Source organism: Nematolebias whitei, chromosome 23 (assembly GCF_014905685.2).
Source record: "Nematolebias whitei isolate Nwh7 chromosome 23, NemWhi1, whole genome shotgun sequence".
NCBI lineage: Eukaryota > Metazoa > Chordata > Actinopteri > Cyprinodontiformes > Rivulidae > Nematolebias > Nematolebias whitei.
Window position 1 is genome coordinate 13,357,324 of NC_056520.1, and position 24,684 is coordinate 13,382,007.

The window sequence follows — 24,684 nt, forward strand, 5'->3', positions numbered from 1 at the left end:
AGGAGCTGGTTTTGGTGCTGCAGGATTTTGTGGCTGTCCGGGAAGATGAGATCTCGGTGTTCCGAGGAGAAAAAGTCCAGATTTTGTCATCCAACCAGCAGGGTCAGTGTCTGGTTTACCGACCCGCCCACAGCGAGTCGCCTGCTGCCGAGGGATGGGTGCCACGGAGCGTGCTCAAAACACACTGACACACACACAGAGACTGAATGCAGCGCCACAATCTGGTTTACAATCACACACACTTCAGTACTACAAACTAACAGGGTCACAAACACGAGAAACTTAGCGGGGATCATAAATATGGTGATGTCGACCTGTTCTACACCGTGGTCCTGTTTACCATCAAATCTTTTTTATTTATAGTCTAAAATGCTGTCAAACCATTAAAAACCCACTCAGAATCATTCAGCATTGAGATTCCAAAGGTTTCTTTGATTTTACTCCTTATTCAGGACTAAGTTTTACAGTTAAACGATATTTCCTGCATGAAAATGCAGGTTAACAAACTGAAACGCTTGCTTTATTTTTATTTATTTATTTAATCAAACTAACGTGTGCCTTAGTTATTTTGGAGTGGCATTAAAGTGTTGTAGGAAATCACGATGTTTTTCACAGATCAGTCACAAAAAGGCGATTTTATAAAACAAATTAGAGATGCGCAATATTGGATTTTTGGCCGACATCCGATACGTTAAAATTTGTTTGGCCGATACCGATAATATCGTGCGTCTCTAAAACAAGTGATTGAATATTTGCAGCTTCAATTCAGCTGAGCTCATCTGCTGCAAATGTTGTGGCAAGAAGTCATGAATAAGCTTCCATTTGTTAACTAATAAGTACTTATTTGTAAAAAATACAACAAAAAATATTAATAATAACGACCATAATGGCTTTCCATACTTTCGGATGTTTTTGTTTGAACACTTCTGGGCCTATTTTGATAAAAACGAATATTGATTAAGCTTTTTTTTATATTAATACAGCGTTAACCATAAACAGTGCATTATTTTTTATATGTAAAAGAAAAATATTTGAGTCAATTGTTTACTAACCCAGGGGTTCCCAACCCTGGTCCTTGAGGAACACCATTCTGCATGTTTTAGTGGTTTCCTGCTAAGACACGCCTGATTTAAATGAATGGGTGATTTGCAGGCTTCTGCAGAACATGAAGTAAGTAAATCAGTGAATCAGGTGTGTTGAAGCAGAGAAACAAATAAAACATGCAGGATGGTGTTCCTCAAGGAACATTGTTGGGAACCACTGTAATCTATAAGAAACAATTTGATGCGGGAAAAAAATCCACTCAGGCTAGTAACAAGTGCTGGTCAGGATGAGATCAGTTTTGATCGATAACTGATCATCAGTGGAGATATATGAAGAATGAAACCTCCTCTTCAGGTGGATTGCGGTCATGTTTATACTCGTGTTGTGATGGACCAAAGTTAGAGTCAGCTGGAAAAACACGAATTTCATCTTAAATGTGAATTTTATACATTTTGCATAAAACTTTAAATATCATCCAACTTTAACAAAGTGTAAACCAGGATCAATATAATCAGGTCTGAAGCCTGTAGTTTATTTTACAGCATTTTATCAGTTGATATTGATGACGTGTCAATAATAGTGTTTGTTTCATTATTTGCCCAAAATGTCCATTTCACTGCCATACACGATAGAGCAGATTTATAAAGCAAGAAGATGTAAAGTTAAAATATTTGTCACATTACGTTTAATTAGTTATTGCTGTAAAACTGACTGCAAAATACAATGTTTACTCTAGATCTAAGGTTTGGTTTGTCCCTTCTGAGCCACCATAGGAACATCGTTAATGTTTATCTTGGAACGAGTTTTAACCGAACAGGACCATAAGACGTGGTTCAGTTTGGACCCGAACAGGTCAATATCTCCATCCTTCAAGCTTCACATTAATGACAGAATGTTTCCAAACACAAACACACACACACACACTCCCAGCAGCAGGTACTGTTAAACCCCTTCCTCCTTCCTGGTGCTTCAAAACTTTTGCAAAAAACAAAGCAGCACTCCTCTGCCCTCGCCTCGTCCAATCAGATGCTGCCGTTCGACTTCAACGCGGCCAATCACACAACACGACGACTTCACAGACCGCCCTTCTCAGATCGGTGGAGGGAGGTCACATGACGTCATCGCAAGCGTAACCACGCTCCGGTCCCAACTGAGTGGGCCTGTAGGAAGCTGCCGTTGCCTAGCAACCAGAGACAGTTGTTAAAAAAAATAAAAGCCTCCTAAAGGGAAGAGGTGTGTAGACCCATTGGCCAATCAGAACTAAGCCTCGGGTGTGTGTAAAGACTGAGGACGCACACGTGCACACTCCGTGCACACACCACTGCTACGATGAAGACAAAGACTAGATTCTGGTTTTCACTTCAGTAGTGAAGAAATGAGAGGAACTGTCATATTAATATTTGTGTGTGTGTGAAGGAGAGAGAATGTGTGTGTGTGTGTGATTGTGACACTGTCCTGTGTGTGTGTGTTTTCCACGGACAGGTGTGGTGTCCTGGTGTAGCGTAGCCATGGTGACCCGTGTTTGCGGTGACGCCCTTTTTATTTTATTTTTAAATTATTTGCTTGTTTTGGGCTGGGGGGGGGGGGGGGGGTGTTTAGTGAACCAGAGCTGCCGCTGCCTCCCCACCCTTTTCTTCCATCACTCGGTCTCCCCCACCGCTGTTACCATGGCAACCGGCAGCAATGGAGGATCCGGCACGGCAGCCCCGGCTTTGATTAGGTTGGATATTCTGATTATGCATCCTCTTCTTTCTGTATATAGACCAGACGTCCACAACCGCTCCTCCACAAGCTGTGGAAGTGGAACCATCTGTCCCACATTTGTCTTCGGTTTCCATCCAAACAGAAGCAGTAACCCTCCACACGCCTCTCTGCCCATCTCTCTCTCTCTCTACCCGTCTCTTTCTCTACCTCTCTGTCCCCGCCTCTCGGTTCCTCTGGTGCCATTCTCAGACAACACCCCAGTCCTTAAGGAGCTCTGCAGCCTGTCAGGTGCACTGCAGGGCGGTCAGTTCAGACAACGGTGCACTATGAAGGCTTTAGAAGACACACAGCACACTGTTAGGGATTTTACGGTGGAAGGATTGATGTTAATGGACGGGTTTGTTTATTTCAAGTCTATCTGAACGCGGCGTTCGCATGTAAATGTTTCTACTGTCCTTACAATTCAGCCTATTCTCAAATACACCTAAAATAGTTGTCAGTTTCAGCTCATTCAGGACTACTTCTGGTATTCTAAGGCCTTGAATTATGACTTAACTGAACTGAAATTTAATTCAGTTCAGTTTATTTCTATAGCACCAAGTCACAACAGAAGTCGTCTCAGGGCACTGAGCAAGAACGTTCATATAAAGTAAGTTACTAATGTTATTTAAATGAGGAGCAGACTGCTTTGAGTTTAACTTCATCACAGACTCTCATCCTGAGCAAGCATGAAGGCGACAGTGGAAAGGAAAAACTCCCTCATGAGGAAGGAACCTTTAGCAGAACCAGAATAATCAGCCATCTGCTTCGACCGCCAGGGTTTGTAGGAACAGATACACAATGGCAGGTCAAGAATCACATTTTAAGATAGAAATAGTCTCAAATGAAAACGATTCAATTTTAACAATTAATTTTAAGAAATTAGGTCAATTTGTCCTCTAGTAGTCTAAGCCTATAGCAGCATAACAAGTCAACCCTAACTATAGGATTTATCAAAAAGGAAAGTCTTAAGCCCAGTCTTAAACTGGACAATGTGTCAGCCTCATGGACAGAAACTGGAAGTTGGTTCCACAAGAGAGGAGCCTGATAATTGAATTATCTTCCTCCCACTCTGCTTTTGGAAACTCTAGGAACCACAAGTAAGCCTGCAGTCTCAGAGCAAAGTGCTCTGTTACGAAAATATGGAACAATAAGCTCTTTAATATAAGATGGACCTAGGTTGTTGAGGGCTTTGTAGGTTAGAAGCAAGATTTGAACTCTATTCTGAAACGTAATACTGTTTATATTTAAGGTTATGGTGTTGCTATCATTTTATGTCCATACAGAGAATATTTGAGGCAGGAAATAATTCAAAAGAGAATAAAACTGCATCAAAAATGGGAGGAGCAATCAATCAATCAATTTTATTTATAAAGCACCCTTCATACTAAAAGCAGCTCAAAGTGCTGTACAGAGTTAAAAACAATAAACCCACAAGATAGAAGCAAACAACACACAAAAAAACAGGCATAGAGTTAGCGGCCTGTCGCAGTAACTAGCATTAAATTACAGAAATGTCCAATTTCCAGTTTTAGCCTCGTCTTCTGCAACAGTTCAAAAGCAAAGTTAATGGAAGATTTAAGGCTGACAACATTTAAACTTTTTTTTCAGCAAACTCATGAATTAAAGATTTAGCTGTAGAGCCAAAAATCATATTTTAAACCTTTTCCAAATAGAAAGCAAGAACTTTAAAAGGCGAGACTGATTACATTTAATGCAAAAACATTAAAAGAACAGAAGCTAACCTTTTGATTTTCCTCTGAAACAAATCACAACTAGAGGAAATTGTATTTCCTGTGGAAATGCAGTGTTGATGCTTATTGCTGAAAAAAAAGCTGAAATTATCTAAAAACATGCTGAAATGTAGCTGAAATAGAAGAACAAGCCTAAATTAGCAGAAGAAAGCAGAAAGAGCACACATTTGCTGAATTAGGTTTAAATAAGCTGAAATGATCACAAAAAGTTGGGAAATAAGGTAAAAAAAAGGGCTGAAATTAGCTAGAAATAGCTGAAAAGTAGCTGAAAGGGCAGAAGGAAGCTTAAGTTACCAGCAGGAAGTGGAGAGAACTGAAATGAACTAAAGAAATGTGGAATTAGCTGAAAAAGCTAAAGTTAGCATCAAAATAGTAACTTAAAGAGCAGAAAAAGCTGAAAATAGCAGATAAAAGCTGAAAGGTGCATAACAAGCTGAAATTAGCATAAAGTAGTTAATTTGGCTGACTGTAGCTGAAATGAGCACAGAAAACTTGAATATATCTGAAATTAGCTAAAAAGGTATCTGAAAAGGTGCAACAAGCTTACATTTGCAGAAGAAAGTAGAAAGAACACGTTTGCACAATCAGGCTGAAAGAAGCAAAAATGAGCACAAAGAAATAGACATTTTATGAAAAAAAAGCGGAAATAAGCAACAACAACAAAAAAAAATTTACCAGGAGGAGATAGAGAGCGCACATTTTTGCTGAATTGGGCTGAAAAAGTTGAAATGAGTGCAAATAAGAATGTGGAATTTGCTGAAAAAGATAAAATTAGCATAAGACAACTGTAGCTAAAATAACAGAAAAGGCTTAAACTTGCATAAATAAGCTGAAAGGAGCAGAAAGAAGGTCGAAGCAGCACAAAAAGTTAGTTGTAGTTAGCAGAAAGAATCAGAAAGGAGCTCAAAACAGCTGAAAAGAAAAACTGCTGAAATGAGCTGAAAGTAGCTGGAAAAAAGTTAAAATTTGCACAAGACAGCTGAAAGAAGCTGAACAAGAACAAAATGTGAAAGGAGCAATAAAAAGCTATAAACGGATCTAAAGACTTGAAGGATGTAAAATGAGCTCAGTTCATTTTCTATGAGGGGGGAAAAAAAGGCTAAATGTTTCAAAAAGCTAAAGTTTCACCAACACCAAAAGTCATAGCAGGATTGTCCTGAAAGAGCTGAACGTGTTGATATAAGATTTGTTGAAATGGCACAAAAATGATGAAACGAGAAAGATGCTGAAATACGTACAGAAGAAAAATGGATCACAACAGTGTGAACGCTTCATAAACATTCACACTATTAAGAGTTCATCAGAGTAAGAAACTTTTACTGAATGTAAACACGGCGTCAAGATAGACTCAGACACCTCTCCTTTAAAAATGAGTCCCACTGACAGCTTCTAAAAGGGAAAGGATCAACATCAGTCTGCAGGTTTATCACATTCGAGCAGCTGGAACAAAACTTTTATAACATTATAGTTTTTACCAACAAAGCCTGGGAGTACTCGTGCTTTGTCGTTTCTTCATGTCTGCTGGAAACGCTTAAAAAAAAAAAAAAAGCGATTGAAAGAAGAAACTGAAAAATATCAGACTGGTAAAATCAAACTCTACCGACAGCTACCTTCAAATCAGCATTAATTTCATATAAACTAAAAGTATAAATTTATCATATTTACCTTCAAAACTTGTTAAAAGATCACAATCAGCAGAAAAGGCGTCTTTTTAAAAAAAAACTGAATTCAAACGATCAAAAATGTAGAAAATAATCCCATTAAAAACACGTTTTTATGCAAATGGTTGATGCTGTTGTGTTATTTTTGCACTTAAATGTAGTTTAATGCTGAGTTCAAGTCCTGTGGTAGCTGTTGTAATGACCAGTTTTATGTCAGCCGAGGCCGGAGGTGAAAACAAAACGCAACGCTGTTTGACAAACGAAGCAAACTTCTCAAAGACAATAAAAACCAAGGAATTAAAAATTCCCGTTCAAACATTTCCGATCCCACAAAACCTGAACTCTGCATTTAACGGGGCCCAGAAGCTAAAGATGGACGCCTCCTTTTTCCGCCTGTTCTAAAAATATAGAATGACTTTGTGTTTTTATGTGACTGTCGATGCAAATAAAGAAGCGGAAAACCAAGAGAAGTTTATAATCTAGCTGAACTCGGAGTGCACAAAAAGGTGAAAGGTGTTGTGGAGCACTATGAAAGGCACAAGATGGCAGCAGTGCACTCTGACAGGAGGAAGGCGGTGCACTATGTATACTTTAAAGTGGAACTTGGTGCACTATGAAGAGTTTAAGGTGGAATGCTGTGCACTTTGAAGAGTTAATGGCTGGACAAAGGGCACTACAAATGGTTTTACTAATAAAGTTGCACATTATTAAAGGTTTAACGAGGAAAACAGTGCACTGGCAAGGGATGAGTGGAAGGTAGTGCACTCACCTTGTTTTAGGAAGAAGATAGCACACTACAAAAAGCCTGAAGTTGTGCACTGGGCACTGTTAGGATATAAAGGTCGTGCATTAAAGTTTCGAGTTGCAGACGGTGCACTACAGAAGGCAATGGGTGCTCTTTGAGACCTCGCCTTGTTGCCACCTGGCAAATCCAATTAACCGATCAAACAGTGTTATTTGTACAGAACTAACAGCTGCTAACTGACTGCTAACAGCTCTCTGTCGTTGTTTGTAATAAACTTCATTTTTCATCCAAACAGTCTGTCTGTGGTCAGTTTGAGTCCCGATACCTCAGATTGTCAACTTTTTTTTTTTTTTTTTTTTTACTGTTTTCTGACTGTAAGACTTTGTTTTTAATAATAGCTGGGGATAGTCTTTGGAAATGTCTTAACGGATTTAAAAAATAAATAAAAGTGGTACTCGGTTGGAAAAGGGTGGATTACACTCTATGGGTTGGGAGTGAGGTTTCGCCTCAAGTGAAGGAGTTCAAGTATCTTGAGGTTTAGTTCATGTGAAGAATGGGGCATGGAATTGACAGACAGATTGGTGAAGCTACTGCTGTATTGCGGACTCTGTGCCGGTCCGTTGTGGTGAAGAGGGAGCTGAGTTGTAAGGTAAAGCTCTACCAGTCAGTCTATGTTCCTCACCTATGGTAACAAAAATTAGATATTATTATTATTATCATTATTAGACCTTTATTTATACAGGTTAGTTCCCACTGAGCCTCGAAGACTCATTTACAAGAGAGACCTGTTACATACAACATACAGGCAGAGGAGAAAAAGAGAACACGAGGGTGGAGGAAGCTAAAAAAAATCATGTCTTGCATCATGTCCTGGCTGGGAAACAGTGTAAAAGATCAACAAAGTCCATGCTCAATAATCCAGGTATACAATCCAACATTTTTCAGTCATGTCATCTGGACAGTTTCTTTTTTTGTGTGTGTGCTGAAACGTTTTGCCTTCGGTCCGGAAGGCTTCATCAGTCAAGGAAACACACAACAAAACTGATTCTTCCCCCAACAGCTTACTCCAAAGTGGAACAAACCAGTACTGCTTGTGATAAGATGGTCTCTTTGGTACCATTGCTAGCCCTCTTCCTTGTTGACAGTCTTGTCAAACTGGTTGAAAACAACAAAGTCCATGCTCAATAATCCAGGTGTACAATCCAACATTTTTCAGTCAGGTCATCTGGACAGTTTCTTTTAAAAAAATAAACTGTCCAGATGACCTGACTGAAAAATGTTGGTGTGTAAAAGATGCAAAAAAAGACCTCGCAACATAAAACAGAAATATACAATGACATCATCATTATGCATAGAGGTCGACAAAGGCGGTGAGTTGTGCATAAACACTCCAGAGTTCCAAAGTTCTGATAAGATGGTACAGTGTCTATCAGCATCATGGTTCTGATAAGGCCACAGATGTCCTTTGGAGTGTGTGTGTGTGTGTGTGTGTGTGTGTGGAGTGGGGGGGGGGGGGGGGGTTTTTTATTTTTCCTCTCCCCCATGAGAAACGTGAGGTATTATACATACAAGTGAGATCAAAATGTGTTTCCTCCGCAGGGTAGCTGGACTCTCCCTTAAGGCTCCAGTGTACTCGCGCGTCCTGTCAGCCGTGCGGAAACTGTGCGCACTGTCCGCAGAGGGTTGAGACTTCATACTTGAGCGTCCATCCTGAGCGGCTGCAACCTGCTCCGCAGACAAGAGGCATTTACCTTTGGGACAAATTGAGGTCGCCGATTGGTCATTTGCTGACACGCCTACTGGATTGATTGACAGGTCGCAAAAAAAAAAAAAACTAAACGAGAGCTGGCAGCCTCAGCCGCAGCGGTGTTCTGTGTTTATATGTTGTTAATAAAAGGTTCTAATTTCTTTTTTTTTTTAAACAGGGAGCGCTGGCCCTGCAAGCCGACTGTGTCATTAATAGTCACTTTTACCTATTACATGACACAACGGCATGCCATTCTAATCGAGTGCCATCTAGAGGCTGAAAATTGTAGTGTTCAATATTTTCCATGTCAGAATGAATAAAAATGGTCATATCTCAGTCAAAAATTGGTTTATAAATACGGGAATAAAAACATAAATAAGTCACTTGGGCGTATAAGTCACAGGGTATGCTAATCAGGCAAAAAGGTGCAACTTATAGACCGGAAAATACGGTATTCATGGGACAGATGGTTGGCAGGCTATAGACTGATGAAGTCTTTTGGATGGAAGACGAAACGTTTCTCCCTTAAAGAAACTGGTCCAGATGACATGATTTAACCTTTGTTGTTGTTGCATAAAGACTTTAAAGATCTTCAACAGGCCTTTCCATCTGAGATGGAGCATGAATTGTTTATCAGCTTGAATCAGCAGATGTCAAGTATCAGCAGATGTCAAGTGTTCAGTTTGGGCTCAGGAGCAAAGTGTGCCATTATGCAATATTAAAAAAAAACAAAAAAACTAAAGCTCAAGTGGGTCATAAGCTCTGTGCTGTCAAAGTGCAACAATTGCTCCATTAGAAAATAAAAAAAACATTCATAAACGTAACATTTCCTGCACTGTGAAATAGTAAGTAAAAGTTGTTTCAAATTTCATGTTGAGTAAGTTTCTTGGCAAGATCTTTATTAGTGTAAAACCTGACGTGGAGACTGATAAGAGGCAGCTGTAAAGGAATTAACTGATTTCACCAAATAAACAAGCTGAGCTCAAACTTGGACACAAATTCTAATGTGCAAAAAAAAAAAAAAAACGACGTTAACCCTAAAAACACTGAATGAATTTTAAATGGATCCATTTACTTCGTGACAAAACAGATCAGATGTCAATATGGCAAAAACACTAAAAAAGTTTGCTTTTTCAAATTATGGCTTATGTAACAGAAAAAAATAGTACATGAAAAAATGATAAAAAGCGTAAACTTCTAAGATTTGATGTTTCTGACATATTCAAATGAAACTACAGCCCACCATTGCCCATCACTGAAAGGTCTGAACAGATTTCATTGAAAATGATTACCGTATTTTTCGGACTATAAGGCGCACTTTAAATCCTTAAATTTTCTCAAAAACCAACAGTGAGCCTTATACCGTATTTTCCGCCGTAAACGTCACTTCGCCCTATAAGTCGCATCAGTCCAAATATGTTTAATAAAGTGGAAAAATCCATAAATATGTCGCTTTGCCATATACGTCGCATCTATTATGCGTCATCGCTGACAACTCAAAATATGGGCTGGTGTTGAGCCAAAAATCAATTGGCTGCAAAATGGCGGCCGCTGGGGCATGCGGGGGAGGACTTTTAAAAGAATTTAACAAGATTAACACTTAAAAACAATTACTGGTTTGCTCGAAATTAAAGCAAAGGTGTGTCTCAGTCTACCTTTTGCTTAATAAATGCACTTTGACAATCAAATCAGCTGCATTTCAAAAGCCGATACGCGGCTGTAAGCGCGTGCACGGGGCGAGTCGCTGAGCAAATTTAACAAGATAAATACCTAAAACAATTATTTGTTTGTGCGACATTATAGCAAAGGTGTGTCTCAGTTGAACTTTTACTTAAAACAATGCACTTCAGTGGTCAAATTAGCTGCATTTCACTGGGGTGGAGCAGCGAAATGAAGCGGATTTGACTGTTGCTTCAAGCGAGCTGGACGAAGGAGGCAGGCTAAGGCAAGCCGATTGTGTCATTAATAACCATTGTTACCTATTACATGACACAACGGCATGCCATACTACTCTGGCACCATCTAGCGGCTGAAAATTGTAGTGTTCAATATTTCAGTAAGAAAATTAAGTAAAAATCTGTTTATAAATATGGAAAAAAAATCCATAAATAAGTCCCTTTGGTGTATAAGTCGCAGGGCATGCAAATTATGCAAAAAAAGTGACATATAGGGCGAAAAATGCGGTAATCAGGTCTGCCGTATGTATTAATTCTGGTTGTGGTTACCGACCTTGAAACAATTTTATGTGGTTATTGTGAATGAGTTGAATAAAGTTTGACTTATCCGACTGTTTTGTTTCACTTAATGTGCCTTATAGTCCGAAAAATACAGTAGACTTTGAAGCCAGCTCAATTCAAGATGGCCGCCACAGCCAACTTGATCTAAAACAAAAAACACAAAAAAATGGCAACAGTTCAGTCAGTTTTACAGATGTTGAGCTAAAGTTTGGTGTGGCAGTAGCTGAGAGTCATTCACAGCACATACTCTGAGCGCCAATAAATGGTGTGAAATCTTGCAATGGTTTAAGGCCGGTGACATCATTTTACAGCAGGGAGTTTCTTTTTTTCTAATTTAGATAAGCAATAAGAGAGATAAGATTTGAAATGCTTATCGTCGTCACGTTCACATTTAGGTTCAAAGATTCCTTCAGCTAAATACATTTAAGCTGAAGTCGCCTAAAACTGTAATAACTAAACTACAAAGCTGCTGTTTCATTAATGTGATGGTGTTTTGTTTTTTTTCTGATGTGAGTCTGGCACACATGCAGCAGTGTTTTATTGTGAAAAGCTGCTCAGAGTTCACAGCTTCACTATTACATAACATGAAATGAAAAAAAATAACGCCAGAAGTGGATCACAGAGACGGGGAGAAGGGGCATAAAGCAGGCCGTGCTCGTGGTTACTCTGTCTTTTCTGCGGCAGACGTGCGCACGAGAAGCACAAGTCTCGCAGACCAGGACGTCAACATGCAGGCTATTATTTCAAGGAACGGATCAGAAACTTCCGAACCCGTGAAAGCTCAAGTGAAAGGTGAGTTTATGGATTATTAATCTGAGGAAACTAAACATGAGCAGCTTGAACAAGCTTGTTTTTGTGTGATCCTGAAGAGCCTCGACTCTTAATTAATTTGATGAAGCCTGATTTTTTTTTCCCCCTACAGTGCAGCTTAAAAGCAGTTGATGATAAACAGAAGTTTTACACTTAAGAAGAGCAGTTTATAATAAAGGCACAACAATTCACAAAATAAAAGTGAAACGGGAATCAGTCCAACCTGCTCTGTGGGGCTTTTTTTCATTCAACCTTTATTTATACAGGTTAGTCTCATTGAGCCTCGAGGACTCATTTACAACAGAGACCTGATTTAAACAATGAACACACACGAGGTACAAACAACAATCATATAAAAGAAATGATGTCAGAGTCAGAGAGATTTATTTGTCATTCGCACCACATGTGGAACACGTGGTGGAACGAAATTATGTACACAGGGTCCCAGTTACATCCAACAATAAAACGTAAACAAAAAACAGTAATGACATCTAAGATATGAACTAAGAAAAACATTAACTAAATATACACTAAGCACTCGTAGCATAAAAACATTACGTCAAACAGCAGCACGAACATGAGTCTGTGTGAGCAGATGAGCACGCATGAACACAGCAACATGAAACAGATCAGCAGCAACATGAAACAGATCAGCAGCAACAAGATGTGATTTTTCACAGTGATTATTCTGGTTAGAGATTCACGAGTCTAACAGCTTCAGGGTAGAAGCTGTTCCTCAAGTCAGGCTGGTGGTGTTGTTGCTCCAGCTGAGGTTGTCATTCAGGTGTACACCCAAGTACTTGTACCTGGAGACCACATCCACTGAAGATCTTCCTGTGTTCAGTGGGGTGTAGGTGAGTTTGTTCCTTCTGAAGTCCAAGATCATCTTCTTTGTATTCTTCACATTGATGTGAAGGTTATTCTCTTTGCACCAGCTCTCCAGGTGTTCCACCTCCTGCCTGTAGCTGGACTCATCGTTGTTTATGATGCATCCCACCAATGCTGTATCATCTGCAAACTTTACAATATGACAGCCTGGATGGGTAGCTCAGCTACCCATCCAGGCTACTGTAGCTGCACATGAGCAGAGTAAACAGGAGGGGGCTCAACACACATCCCTGAGGAGAGCCAGTGCTGTGGGTTATGGTGGAGGAGAAGTTGTGGATCCTCACAGACTGTGGTCTGTTTGTTAAGAAGTCTAGTGCCCAGTTGCAAATGGAGGGGCTTAGTCCTAGTGTGAATAGTTTGTCCATCAGGGTTTGGGGATCATGGTGTTGAAGGCAGACGTGAAGTCCATAAAGAGCATACGGACGTAGGAGTCCTTCTGCTCCAGGTGGTTGAGCGCAGTGTGGACCACAGAGGAGATGGCATCCTCTGTTGATCGGTTCTCACGGTATGCATACTGATGAGGGTCCTCGTTGATGTTGATGGTTGTTTTGATGTGAGTCATGACCAGTTTTTCAAAGCATTTAGCGACTATCAGGGTGAGGGCCACTGGCTGATTTAGACCATCATTTAGACCAGTCACTGCAGAGCTATTTGGGACTGGGATGATGGTGGCGGTCTTCAGGCAGGTGGGAACTGTCTCCAGGGTAAGTGAGGTGTTAAAGATGCATATCGCAGAGCTGATCGGCACATTCTTTCAACACACACACACACACACACACCCTACAGCTCCTGCAAGTAAGGGGCATTTCACTTTGGGACAAACTGAGGTCGCTGACTGGTCAGGTGACGAGCCTACTGGACTGAGTGACAGGTGGCGTTGAGGATCTGACTCGTGCAAAAAAAGGAAAAAAAAAATCATAGACTTTATTGGCTCGTTTAAAACTGCCATCATTTATTTCATATTTATTCCAAATGTATTCAATAGTTTGGTGAATCTCAGGTTTGAGAACTGAGTTTCTTTACAAAATCTTTAGGATTGTTTCTAAAATTTTCAGGGGTGCTAAGTTAAAATTTAGCGTTGCTTGAGCATCCTCAAAAAGGGGCTAAAATCGCCACTGACCTGTAATGACAAATTATCAAACGAAATGGCAGAAAACAGCTAAAACTAGCCATTTTTTTGTCGTTGGTATAAGAACCAATGAAATTCCGTTTTATGTTTTTATGAGTGAGCCCCTGCAGAGGGACCAAAGGTTGCAGACCCCGGGTCTAAACAGTCGAAAAGCATCAGGCAGTTAAATAAACTGTGATCAAAGACGCCCAGAGGCTGTTCCACACACACGAGTCATTAAGAAGAACGTTCATCTCTGCTTTGAGATGAATATTTTCTAAATGAAAACAGATTACCTGGTTTCGTGTTTGACCTTTGACCTGCAGGATCAATCCCTTCCTGGCTGCAGGGCACGCTGCTGAGAAACGGACCCGGCCTGTTCTCTCTGGGCAACTCCACATACAACCACTGGTTCGATGGCTCGTCGCTCATCCACAGCTTCACCTTCAGCGGCGGTCAGACTTAGATAAACTGTCAACATGCAGTTGAAAGATCACCATATCCCAAATAAAACAACAACAAAAAAAAAACTTTTAAAATGTGGCAGTGAGCTTTTGTTTTCCAGCGTGAAGAGATAAATGTCGTGCTGTTTCAGGCGAGGTGACTTACAGAAGCAAATATCTGAAAAGCGACACCTACAGGAGAAACATCAAGGCAGACAAGATCGTCGTCTCCGAGTTTGGGACCATGATTTACCCGGATCCCTGCAAAAACATCTTCGCCAGGTGACAGTACATTCAGAACATGGAGAAAGATTTTATACGAGCCTTTTGTCAAAACTGAACGCCTAGGTGCATGTCAAACACAAAGAGCCAAGTTAAAGACAATTCAGAACATGCAACATATGAATGCGTTCAGATGTGTTGCATACATTAAAGGTAGAAATAAAACCACTTTAGTATCAGTACACACCTTAAAAACATTCATTTTAGTAATTTATGGATGCGGGTGTTCAGTTTTTGCATCAAGGCTAATACTGTAGGTCTTCACTTCATCCCAAAACTCCCCAGATCTCCGTTGCAAGTCATTGTTCAGCTATTACAGATAAATATGTATCTAATCGTGTAGGTTTGTGTTAAACCGTGTACATCTGTTTAGACCATCCACATGAAAGAATATTTAATAGTTTTAGTCCAGGGGCGTTCAGTCCTGGTTCTCTAGGGCCACTATCTTGCATGTTTCAGACATTTCCTTGTCCGAATCACCTGATTTGAATCAATGGGTGGTTAACATGATTTTGCAGAACATGAAGCGGCAATTGAGCTATTGAATCCATGGAACTACATCCAGGAGATGAAAATTTTAGTCTAAATCCATTTGAATATCCAAGTCAGGTCATCTGGACAGTTTCTTTTTTTTTTTTTGTTGTTGAGACGTTTCACCCTTCATCCAAAGGACTTCATCAGGCCAAGGAGCCACAACAAACTCAGTCCCACAAGCAGCGCACGCTCCTGCTGAGTCCTCTGAGGCAGCCATAGCCAAAGTGGTTCAAAACATCAAAGTTCATGCGCAATAATCCAGGTAAAAAAAAATCCAACAATGTTCAGTCAGGTCATCTGGACAGTATTTTTTTTTTTCTTTTTTTGTTGTTTCCTCCCAGGCTCTGATCGAGGTGGCAGCTTCTGTTTCTCCTCCCCCGTTTTTTTCCTTCTTCCTGCTCTGCTCTCTGTCTGTCTGAAGCGCCTGGGTCTCATCTCCCAAACATAAATTAAGAAGATTATGGATTTGGTATCGTGGGCGTTCAACACTATTGATAAGATTTTTTCATCAAAACGACAAGGTCCTGGAGAACCGGCGTGTCCAGCTGAGACTCACGCTGTGGGGTACGTCATGGATTTGTGGGGAGTGTGGCAGTTGATGTGCATTACAGTCTTGTCTCAGGAGGATGTTGAAGACATTTACATATTTGGATTTATGATAGCAGGGACTCTGCTTTTTGGCATCGGCGGGGCTCTGTTTTATCGACTTTTGAAAAAGACATCGGCAGCAGTTTCGGCCATGGAAAAGCTTCCGAGTCAGTGTGAAGGTCTGGTCCTCGCTGTGGGAACTTTAAATCGTCTGGTCTACGAGCTTGACCGTAAGGTGGAGGCGATTGAGAATCGCAGACCACCTGCGGCTTCTGTGACTCGTCAGCATGGTGGGTTCGACCTTGAAGGAGACTCATAGCATGGATCAGTGGAATGGAATCCCACAATTAGGCATTTTCGGAACCAGAATGCCCAGATGGACTCAAGGCTGAAGAAAAAAATCTGTCTGCCTGAAGAAAAAACAACAATCAAGCTCATCTGAATCAGACTCCCGACGGCCTCGGAGACGGGCTGACTATCAAATTTCTCCTGGGACATGAGTACCCAAGGACAAAAGCTTCATCTAACTAATTGGCCCACTATGTGAGTAAGCCACGTATGGGACTGAGTTTGTTGTGGCTCCTCGGACTGATGAAGTCCTTTGGATGACGGACGAAACAACTCAACAAGAAATAAAGAAACCGCCCAGATGACCTGACTGAACTTTGCTGGATTTTTTTTTAACCAGGATTAGTGAGCATGAACTTTGATCCATTCAAATATGTTTCGGGTTGACCGAGTCAGAACTAGGTTCTCAAGACCAAGCGGAGTTCTTCTGAAGACGTGGAGATTTTGTTGCCTTCAGAGATCAAAAGGTTCATTAAATATCTGCAGTGGTTCCCAAACGTTTCAGCTTCTGACACACAAAAAAAACAGTGGCAGAAATCTCATTCAAGCATTGTTAATTATTTAATTAAACATGGGTAAAATAAAAGCTCAAACAACCGTGTCGATGGAAAACCAATATTAGACACAGGTCCTGCAAATAGTTGATTTAAGTCCAATAGAAATCTGTTTCTAATCATTAAAACACGCTTCAAGTTAGTGACAGATTTAGCTCATTCCTGCTGAAAAACGGAATTATTCCAATGTTATATCCTAAAACTTCTCTCCAGGATGATGACACACTTCCGCAACATCATCCCTGACTTTACAGACAACAACCTAATCAACATAATCCGCTACGGTCAGGACTACTACGCCTCCTCCGAGGTGAACTACATCAACCAGATAGACCCGGACACTCTGGAAACTGTTGGCAGGGTTCGTTCAAGTCAAACCACAGAACGTAGAAAGATCTGTAAATGAACAATGACATGCAACGTTTCTGCTCATTTCCAGGTGAACTACAGGAACCACATTGCTCTTAACTTGGCAACAGCTCACCCTCACTATGACAAAGAGGGCAACACCTACAACATGGGCACTGCTATTATTGGTCTTGGCAGGCCGAAATATGTCATCTTCAAAGTTCCAGCAGATACGTCAGGTACTGTGCTTTAATGCGTTTTGTCACTGTTGCCCTCCTGAAACCGTTTGTCGACCACGTTCTTGTTGTCGCCAAGGAGCGATCGTCATTTGAAGCCACAAAAATGAAAACAGAAGAAAAAGAATGTTGCTGTGCAAAATGGAAGCCGTTGCCAAAAAAATGCTGGTTTGAACACAAATTTCTTTCTAAAAGAAATGTTCTTAAACACGGATTAGGACTGGAATTGTAATAAGAGCACATCATGTAAATGGACCAGATTTAGCCATTTATGGTGAAAAACTTTACATTAGAAACAAGTAACAAAAAGCACGTCATAATAAAACTGAATTATCTTGAATAAAGAGATATCCTAAAAATAGAGGAGCTTCTTTCTGGCCTTGCTCAGCCTTGGAGAAAAAGAGAAGAGCTCCATCAACTGAGGGAAACTCGGAGATGCTGCTCCTCCTCATCGAAATAAGTTGTTGAGGTGATTCGGGCATCTAATAGTGTGAATGTTTATGAAGCAATCACACTATTGTGATACATTTTTCTTCTGTACATTTTTTTTGCCGCGATTCTCGTCCAGCAGTTTTCAAACCGTTTCAACAAATCATAAATCAAAACGTTCAGCTCTTTCAGGACAATCCTATGACTTTTGGTATCAGTGCAACGTCAGCTTTTTGAAATATTTAGCCTTTTCTGCCATTTTTTTTTTCTCATAGAAAATGATTTGAGCTCATTTTACATCCTTCAAATCTTTAGATGTGTTCACAACCTTTTACTGCTCCTTTCACATTTTGTTCTGCTTCAGCTTCTTTCAGCTTCCTTGTGCAAATTTAAACTTTCTTTCAGACGTTTTCAACTAATTTCAGCTGCTTTTTCAGCTATTTTGTGCTCCTTTCAGATTATTTATGCTAACCACAAAATGTTAGAGCTTCTTCTAACTTATTTCTGCAAGTTTCATTTTTTTTTTCTACTTTTTCATCTACTATAGCAGTTTTCATGCTAATTTAAACTTTTTAAGTTAATTCCACATTTTTACACTCATTTCAAATTTTTTTCAGCCTAATTTATCAAACATATGCTCTCTCCACTCTCGTTTGTAATTTCAGCTTCTTCAGTTACTTTTCACCTGTTGCTAATTTCAGCTTAAAAAAAAATAAAATTAATAAAAAATAATACAATTTTTTGTTATTGTTGCTAATTTAAACTTTTTTCAGATAATATCCAAGTATTTGTGCTCATTTCTGCTTCTTTCAGCCTAATTGGGCAAATGTGTTCTGATAATTTAAGCTTGTTCTAACTTTTCAGTTATCTTGGTAGCATTTGTTTTTAGCTAATTTCAGCTGTTTTCACATCAATTCAAGTTTTTCATGGTCAGTTCTGCTACTTTCAGACTAATTAACTTCTTTCTGCTAATTTCAGCTTATTCTCCTTTCAGCTTAATAATGCTAGCTTCAGCTATTTCTGCAACTATTTAGCTGTTTTTATGCGAATTTGAACTTTTTCAGCTAATTCCATATTTTAGCTCATTTCAGCCCTTTCTGTTTCCTTCTGGTAGTTTAAACTTCTTTCTACCTTTCAGCTATTTTTCAGCTTATTTTGTTGCTAATTTCAGCTTTTTTTTTTTAAATACTTTCCTAATTTTTCTGCTAATTTCTGCTCTATTTCAGCAAATGTGTTCTTTCTAGGCTTGTTCCTCCATTTCAGCTACATTTCAGCATGTTTTTAGCTAATTCCAGCCGTTTTTCAGCAAGTTCTTCTGCAATAGGTCTCTCTTGTAAATGAGTCCCCGAGGCTCAATGGGATTAACCTGTATAAATAAAGGTTGACTGAATGAAAATAATAATAATAATAATAATAATAATGGGATTACACACAATAAGCACTGCATTTTTGCAGGAAAAGCAATTTCTCTAATTAGAATTGCCATCCGAGAATCTAAAACTATCAAAGCAGGATAACCGGAGTCATGGTATAGATTTACTGGCTATGCTGAATGTAAATGCCTGACTTTATTACACTTGAGTTCTAGGAGTCATATCTGCATCTAATTTCAAGTGAGATAACATTAATTGAATTACAACACTGTAAAAGACACTATGCCAGCTGTTAGCCCAGTCACCTGTGACATTCATTCCATTTTTATAATCCTATTTCCCAAAACACTTTGGCCACTATGAACCATAAACTCTGATCAGACACTGGCAGATAAGGGTTTTACCTGAACACCATGGTACATTGCAATACTCTGTCGGGAAAACCTGCATCCTTGCTTACTGCTACTTTGACAACACGTCATTTTGCAAACCATTTACCGGTACTCCCTATAGATAGGGAGCTCGACCCAGAGACCCAAACCGCTGTTTCGTTAATTACAACAATCAAATCTGCCTAACCTACAGCTGGTGAACAGGGTACGAGCATTAAAGAGATGAGTTGATAACACAACATTAAATGGTCTGTTTCAGATAAAGGACATAAAGAGCTGGCTCTGAGGAAGGTACAGCAGATCTGTTCAATTCCTGTCCGGTCCACTTTGTTCCCAAGCTACTTCCACAGCTTCGGCATGACTGAGAACTACATCGTGTTTGTGGAGCAGCCGTTCAAACTGGACGTCGCCAAGCTCGTAACCGCCTATTTTAGAGGAATCACCTGGGGGAAGTGCCTCACATTCGACGAGAACGACATTGTAAGTTTTTCCACCAGTATCAATAACCAACTATGCAGGCACAAAACATGAACCTGGTTCTATGTCATCAGTCTCCCACTTCATATTTGAATTCTGTAAGGTTCAACTTTATTTACATGGTAATCAATCTGACCATGATCATCACATGGAGTCGTCTCTCTTTCCAGACTCTGTTTCACATCATCAATAAAAAGACAGGAAAAGCAGTGTCCACCCGTTTCTATGGTGACGCTTTGGTAGTTTTCCACCACATCAATGCTTATGAGGAAGACGGGCACGTGGTATTTGACATCGTCACCTACAAGGACAGCAACCTATACGACATGTTCTACCTCCACAACATAAAACAAGAAACCAGCAGCTTCATTGAGACAAATAAGGAGTTCGCTCCGCCGGTTTGCCATAGATTCGTCTTGCCGCTTAATGTCCAGAAGGTACATTTAGACCCACAAATACCATCAAAGTACACATATATTACTGTTAACTCCACTATCACTGCTTGGTTATCCTCAAGGAGTCTCCCAAAGGGACTAACCTTGTCACTTTAACGGACACTACAGCTCAGGCAGTGATGCAGGAGGACGGGTCCATCTACTGCCAGCCAGATCTACTTTTTGAAGGTTTGTGTTTTATAAAACAAGAGTATCGCATACATCACATTATACACTTCTTATTTCGTCTGCTTATTTCAGGGGTCGCCATGGCGAACTAACTCACACAAAGACTTCCCAATGTCTACGCCGAATACCCTTCCTGATGTAAGCACAGACCACCGAGCTACCACAGCCCTCTGTGTGGAGCAGAGAGCTGCCATCTAGGGCACTCAGGGGAGCAGATGGTGGAGGTTGAGGGCCTTGCTCAGGGGCCCAGAGTGGGGCAAATGAGGGTGGAGGCAGGTACGGGTGCGTCAACTTTCCCACCCACATTTTGATGTTGTATGGGGAGTTGAACCGGCAACCTTTCGATCACAGGCTCACCTTCTCTGGGCTCTATGTCACCACTCCTCCACAGCAGATTCTACACCCATCCACAAAATATTACACAGAAATACAGCATCCATAGCGAGGCTGTGGTAGCTTGGTGGTCAGTGCTGCGGTCTTGTAATCCTGAGGTTGCGAGTTCGAATCCAGTTTGCATCAGGAAGGGCATCCGGAGTAAAACAAATGGGCAAATCTTTCATAGGAGTTCGCTCGCTGTGGTGACCCCTGAAGAAAGGAGCAGCCGAAAGCAACTTATTTAATACAGCCTTATATAGCAATAGCCTCAACATCAAAGACCTTGCATAAAGGCTGACCTTGATTTGTGACCTTGACCTTGAAGCTGAGGTGATGAAAAAGTGTATGCAACACTCTGTCTAGTGATGATGCATTTGTGTATAAAGTTTTGTTAAATTATCTTGAGTGGGTCAGAAGTTATGGGCAGGACATAAGAATGTTTACGTACAAAGATTTGGAAAAATACATGTAAACCATAATGCGTGCGCCTTTCGACAGGCATATAAAAATGAAGCTGTTTGACATGCAATACAAAAAGAACCATCTGATTTTCAAAAACCGAGTTTGACTCCTCCACAGGTCTGGAGTTGCCAGGGATTAACTACAACTTCAACACCAAGAAGTATAGATACTTCTACGGCTCCCGGTTGGAGTGGTCGCCCCATCCCAACAAGGTGAAGCATGTCAGAGAACAAGTAATGACAATAAATTAGCAAAACCTTTTCAGCAACTATGAAGTACAGGGAGAGTGATGATCTTCAATAACTATCAATTGAAGATGAATCAGATGTGTCTTTTGAACTACTAAAATAAAAATCAGACAGAATTAGCGTTCTAAGAGCCCATCTGGTTGCTGCACTTTATCCTGAGAGGAACTTGACTATAAATCAGTCGATTCTATATTGAACCAAACTGACTCTGTAATCCACAAAATGCATCATGGACTGAAAAACTTGTGTCTAACAGATCGCCAAAGTAGACATCGCTACCAAGACGCACATCGAGTGGCATCAAGAGAACTGCTACCCTTCAGAGCCGGTGTTCGTTGCATTTCCAGGAGCAGAGGAGGAAGACGATGGTGAGAGGTTCACCTGACTAACTAACAAACTGAGAGGACTTCTCTGACTTTTTATTTTGTTCCTTCTTCCAGGAGTCATCCTATCATCTATTGTTTCTTCAGACCCCAACATTACTCCCTTCCTGCTTGTCCTCAATGCCAAAACCCTTCAGGAGATCGCCCGGGCCTCTATTCCGGCCCCGGTCCACATAGACCTTCATGGGCTTTTCATCCCTGCTGCTGACTGACCACTGGAACTCAGGCTGGAGAAAACTGAGTGTTATTTTCCCCATTTTTGAAGATGTGCCTTTACGTACAAGTTAAAAGGTGACATCAATCTCAAAACACATTGGTTAAAGATTTTCCTGTTGGATGAGCAACAACAAAAACTCATTTTGCCTTTTTTTTTTTGACTGATACAAGACTGAAACTGTCTTTGGAACATAAATAACAACGTTATGGTTTTTCAGGTTATGTGCTCATTTAGAGAAAAGCCACCAGTTTTAGATTCATGAAGGAAACTACTGTGACAAGTACTGAGTCCCTTTTGTGAATAGATGTTTGCTTTTATTGACCGTCTAAATACCATAATAAAGAAGTATTTTGTGTATTTGTGTTTGATATCGAATATCAATCTTGGTGTATATTTTGAAAACGCAAGACTAAAAAAATTGAGCCGTTTAGACACAGTGGCAAGAAGGATGTTTGAACTTGTCAAGGTGAGGCTTTCACACCAATGAACACTACATCAGTCAAGCATGGTGGTGGTAGCATCATGCTGTGCTGCTGAAACAATAAAGGTCTTCCCAAGTTACTCAACTTCATCGCAAATCAGCATATGTGGTAGAAATTTGGAGACGGGCATTTCAACAGGAGCATAAGCCCAAAAGCACATCAGAACTGGTTTCTGATGGGATTGATTAGGCCAGTGGTTTCCAAAGTGTGAGGCACACCCACCGACATAAATACGTAGATGCCCCATTGATCGCTGAATCGTACGTCGCTGTCGCCGCTATTTTAAATGTGGTGGAACTGCCAGTCATTTAATGCAAAGAAATGGACAGAACTTCATAAAGCACCGTTCTACAAAGTGTTTTAAGTTGACGTCTGTTGTGTTCACAAACACCAATATATATATTTGAAAACAAACGGGCACCAAAGACAACATTTGTAACTTTTACGCTAAACGAGCTGTGTAATGTATATGTGTCGCAGTATGACTGAATGGGAAACCTAAAGAATGCTTGGACAATGCTAATGTAACAGGTGTTGAGATGGGGAGGAGGAAGGGCAGCCGACTCGAGACCCAAAAGTCCTACGTTCGATCCCCAGTCATTGCACATCTTGTGGTGTCTCTGAGCAGCACACCCTATCCCCAATTGCTCCATATGTGCTAATAGCTGCCTACTGCTCCACCTGGGGGTGGATGGGTTAAATGCAGAGAGCCAATTTCACCATTGTATGGGAACATACAATGATGACAATATATAACACATTATTATTATATATTACTAACATTAAGCTTGTAGAACGGCCTTCCCAAAGCACCGTCCTCAAACTGATTGAAAATGTGTAGAATCCGACTTAAAGCCACAGACTCCTTGTGAGCAGGCGTGAAAAAGCGAGTACAGTAGTCCCTCACTACTTCTTGGTTTGACTTTTGCAGACTCGCTCTTTTGTGATTTTTCTAAATAAGATTGAAGAGAGAAAAAAAATGTGTACACGACTATCAACTTTAATATTACTCACGTGATTTGGACTGTACTGGATACTGTACAGTAAAAAGTAAAAAATAAAATAAAATACTTTGGACAGGCGCCGACATTTTGTAGTTTTCTCTCAATAAACCTACACTGTATCGCCGCCCATAGGACAACATTTCCCAGAAACCAACAGAGCTCCGCCAAGAAGACCCGTTGCCTTCTGCTGAAAAACTAGAGGGAAAGTTTTGATCTGATCCCCAAACATTTGGTAATTTAGTGACTGGCGCCCAGTGGCACGGAACCAGACCGATCGGCGAACCAGCGAGCTGCTAGCCAGCCCACGAAGACTTACGAGCAGGCATGTGCAGCCGTAGGTCCAGCTTCTTTCTGGAGCCCACCGCCACTACCCTGATCCAGTGAGCCGACCAGAACCGGCAGGGTAGGTCGTCCGAAACAGAACCAAGTCGCTGCTGTTCTGCCAATTGGTCAGTAAAATTTAGTAGCTACATATAAGTATGTGGTTAAAATTAGTAGGTTGAAGAGTTTAGAACATTGCAAGAGTGTGGGGTTTCTATAAAGCCTTAATATATACAAATACTAGGGACGCACAATATTATCGGCCTGGTATAGGCCGATATTGGTGTTAAAGTTAAATATCGGACGTCGGCCATTAACTACATCAAAATAATCACAAATATAATAGGCGCTGTTTTTGTATGACAACTCTGTGACAAGGATGTCTGCAGTGCCAGCACAACGCGACGTCACGTGCGCCTACCTCATCTGATCACGGCGGAAGAAGTCGTCAAAATGGCAGCAGTGTGGAAGTTTTTGTTTTGTTGAGAATATCAGATTCCTAAGATTTTTGGACGATGTTGTGCCTCGCTACATCGTCCCAAGTCAGAGATATTTTTCCGACGTAACCTTACCCGAGTTACAATCCGTCATTTCTGACGTCATTGAGAGGCTAATAGCCGATAGCACTTGGGTGAGTTTTACCACAGACATGTGGACGTCATGTTAGCCCCGTTAGCATGATTAGTCTTACAGCACAATGGATAAGACAAAAACTTTGAACTTATAAAGTCTGTCCTTCGTGCACAGGAGTGCAGAGGATCCCACACTGCAGCTAGGAACCTGGAACAAGCCTCCACAAGTGAGACAGCATCGCACCTGTGTCTAATG

The 24,684-nt window shown here is 40.6% G+C and overlaps 2 protein-coding genes across 2 annotated transcripts in view; both read left to right on the forward strand.

Moving 5' to 3' along the window:
- Positions 1 to 391, forward strand: part of LOC119428915 (kalirin) — a 24,163-nt gene extending 23,772 nt beyond the window's left edge. The window contains exon 14 of the mRNA XM_037696615.1: positions 3 to 391. Coding sequence (XP_037552543.1) covers positions 3 to 188 — 186 coding nt within the window. The 3' untranslated portion in view covers positions 189 to 391. The remainder of the gene's footprint in view (positions 1 to 2) is intronic.
- Positions 392 to 11,527: 11,136 nt separating this feature from the next.
- bco1l (beta-carotene oxygenase 1, like) lies at positions 11,528 to 22,044 on the forward strand. Its single transcript, XM_037696616.1, has 11 exons — positions 11,528 to 11,723; positions 14,064 to 14,192; positions 14,333 to 14,462; positions 16,700 to 16,847; positions 16,926 to 17,073; positions 19,524 to 19,744; positions 19,912 to 20,178; positions 20,259 to 20,364; positions 21,319 to 21,413; positions 21,706 to 21,817; positions 21,890 to 22,044. The coding sequence occupies exons 1-11, from the start codon at positions 11,660 to 11,662 to the stop codon at positions 22,042 to 22,044; spliced, it is 1,575 nt and encodes a 524-aa protein (XP_037552544.1). The 5' UTR covers positions 11,528 to 11,659.
- The last annotated feature ends 2,640 nt before the right edge of the window (positions 22,045 to 24,684 follow it).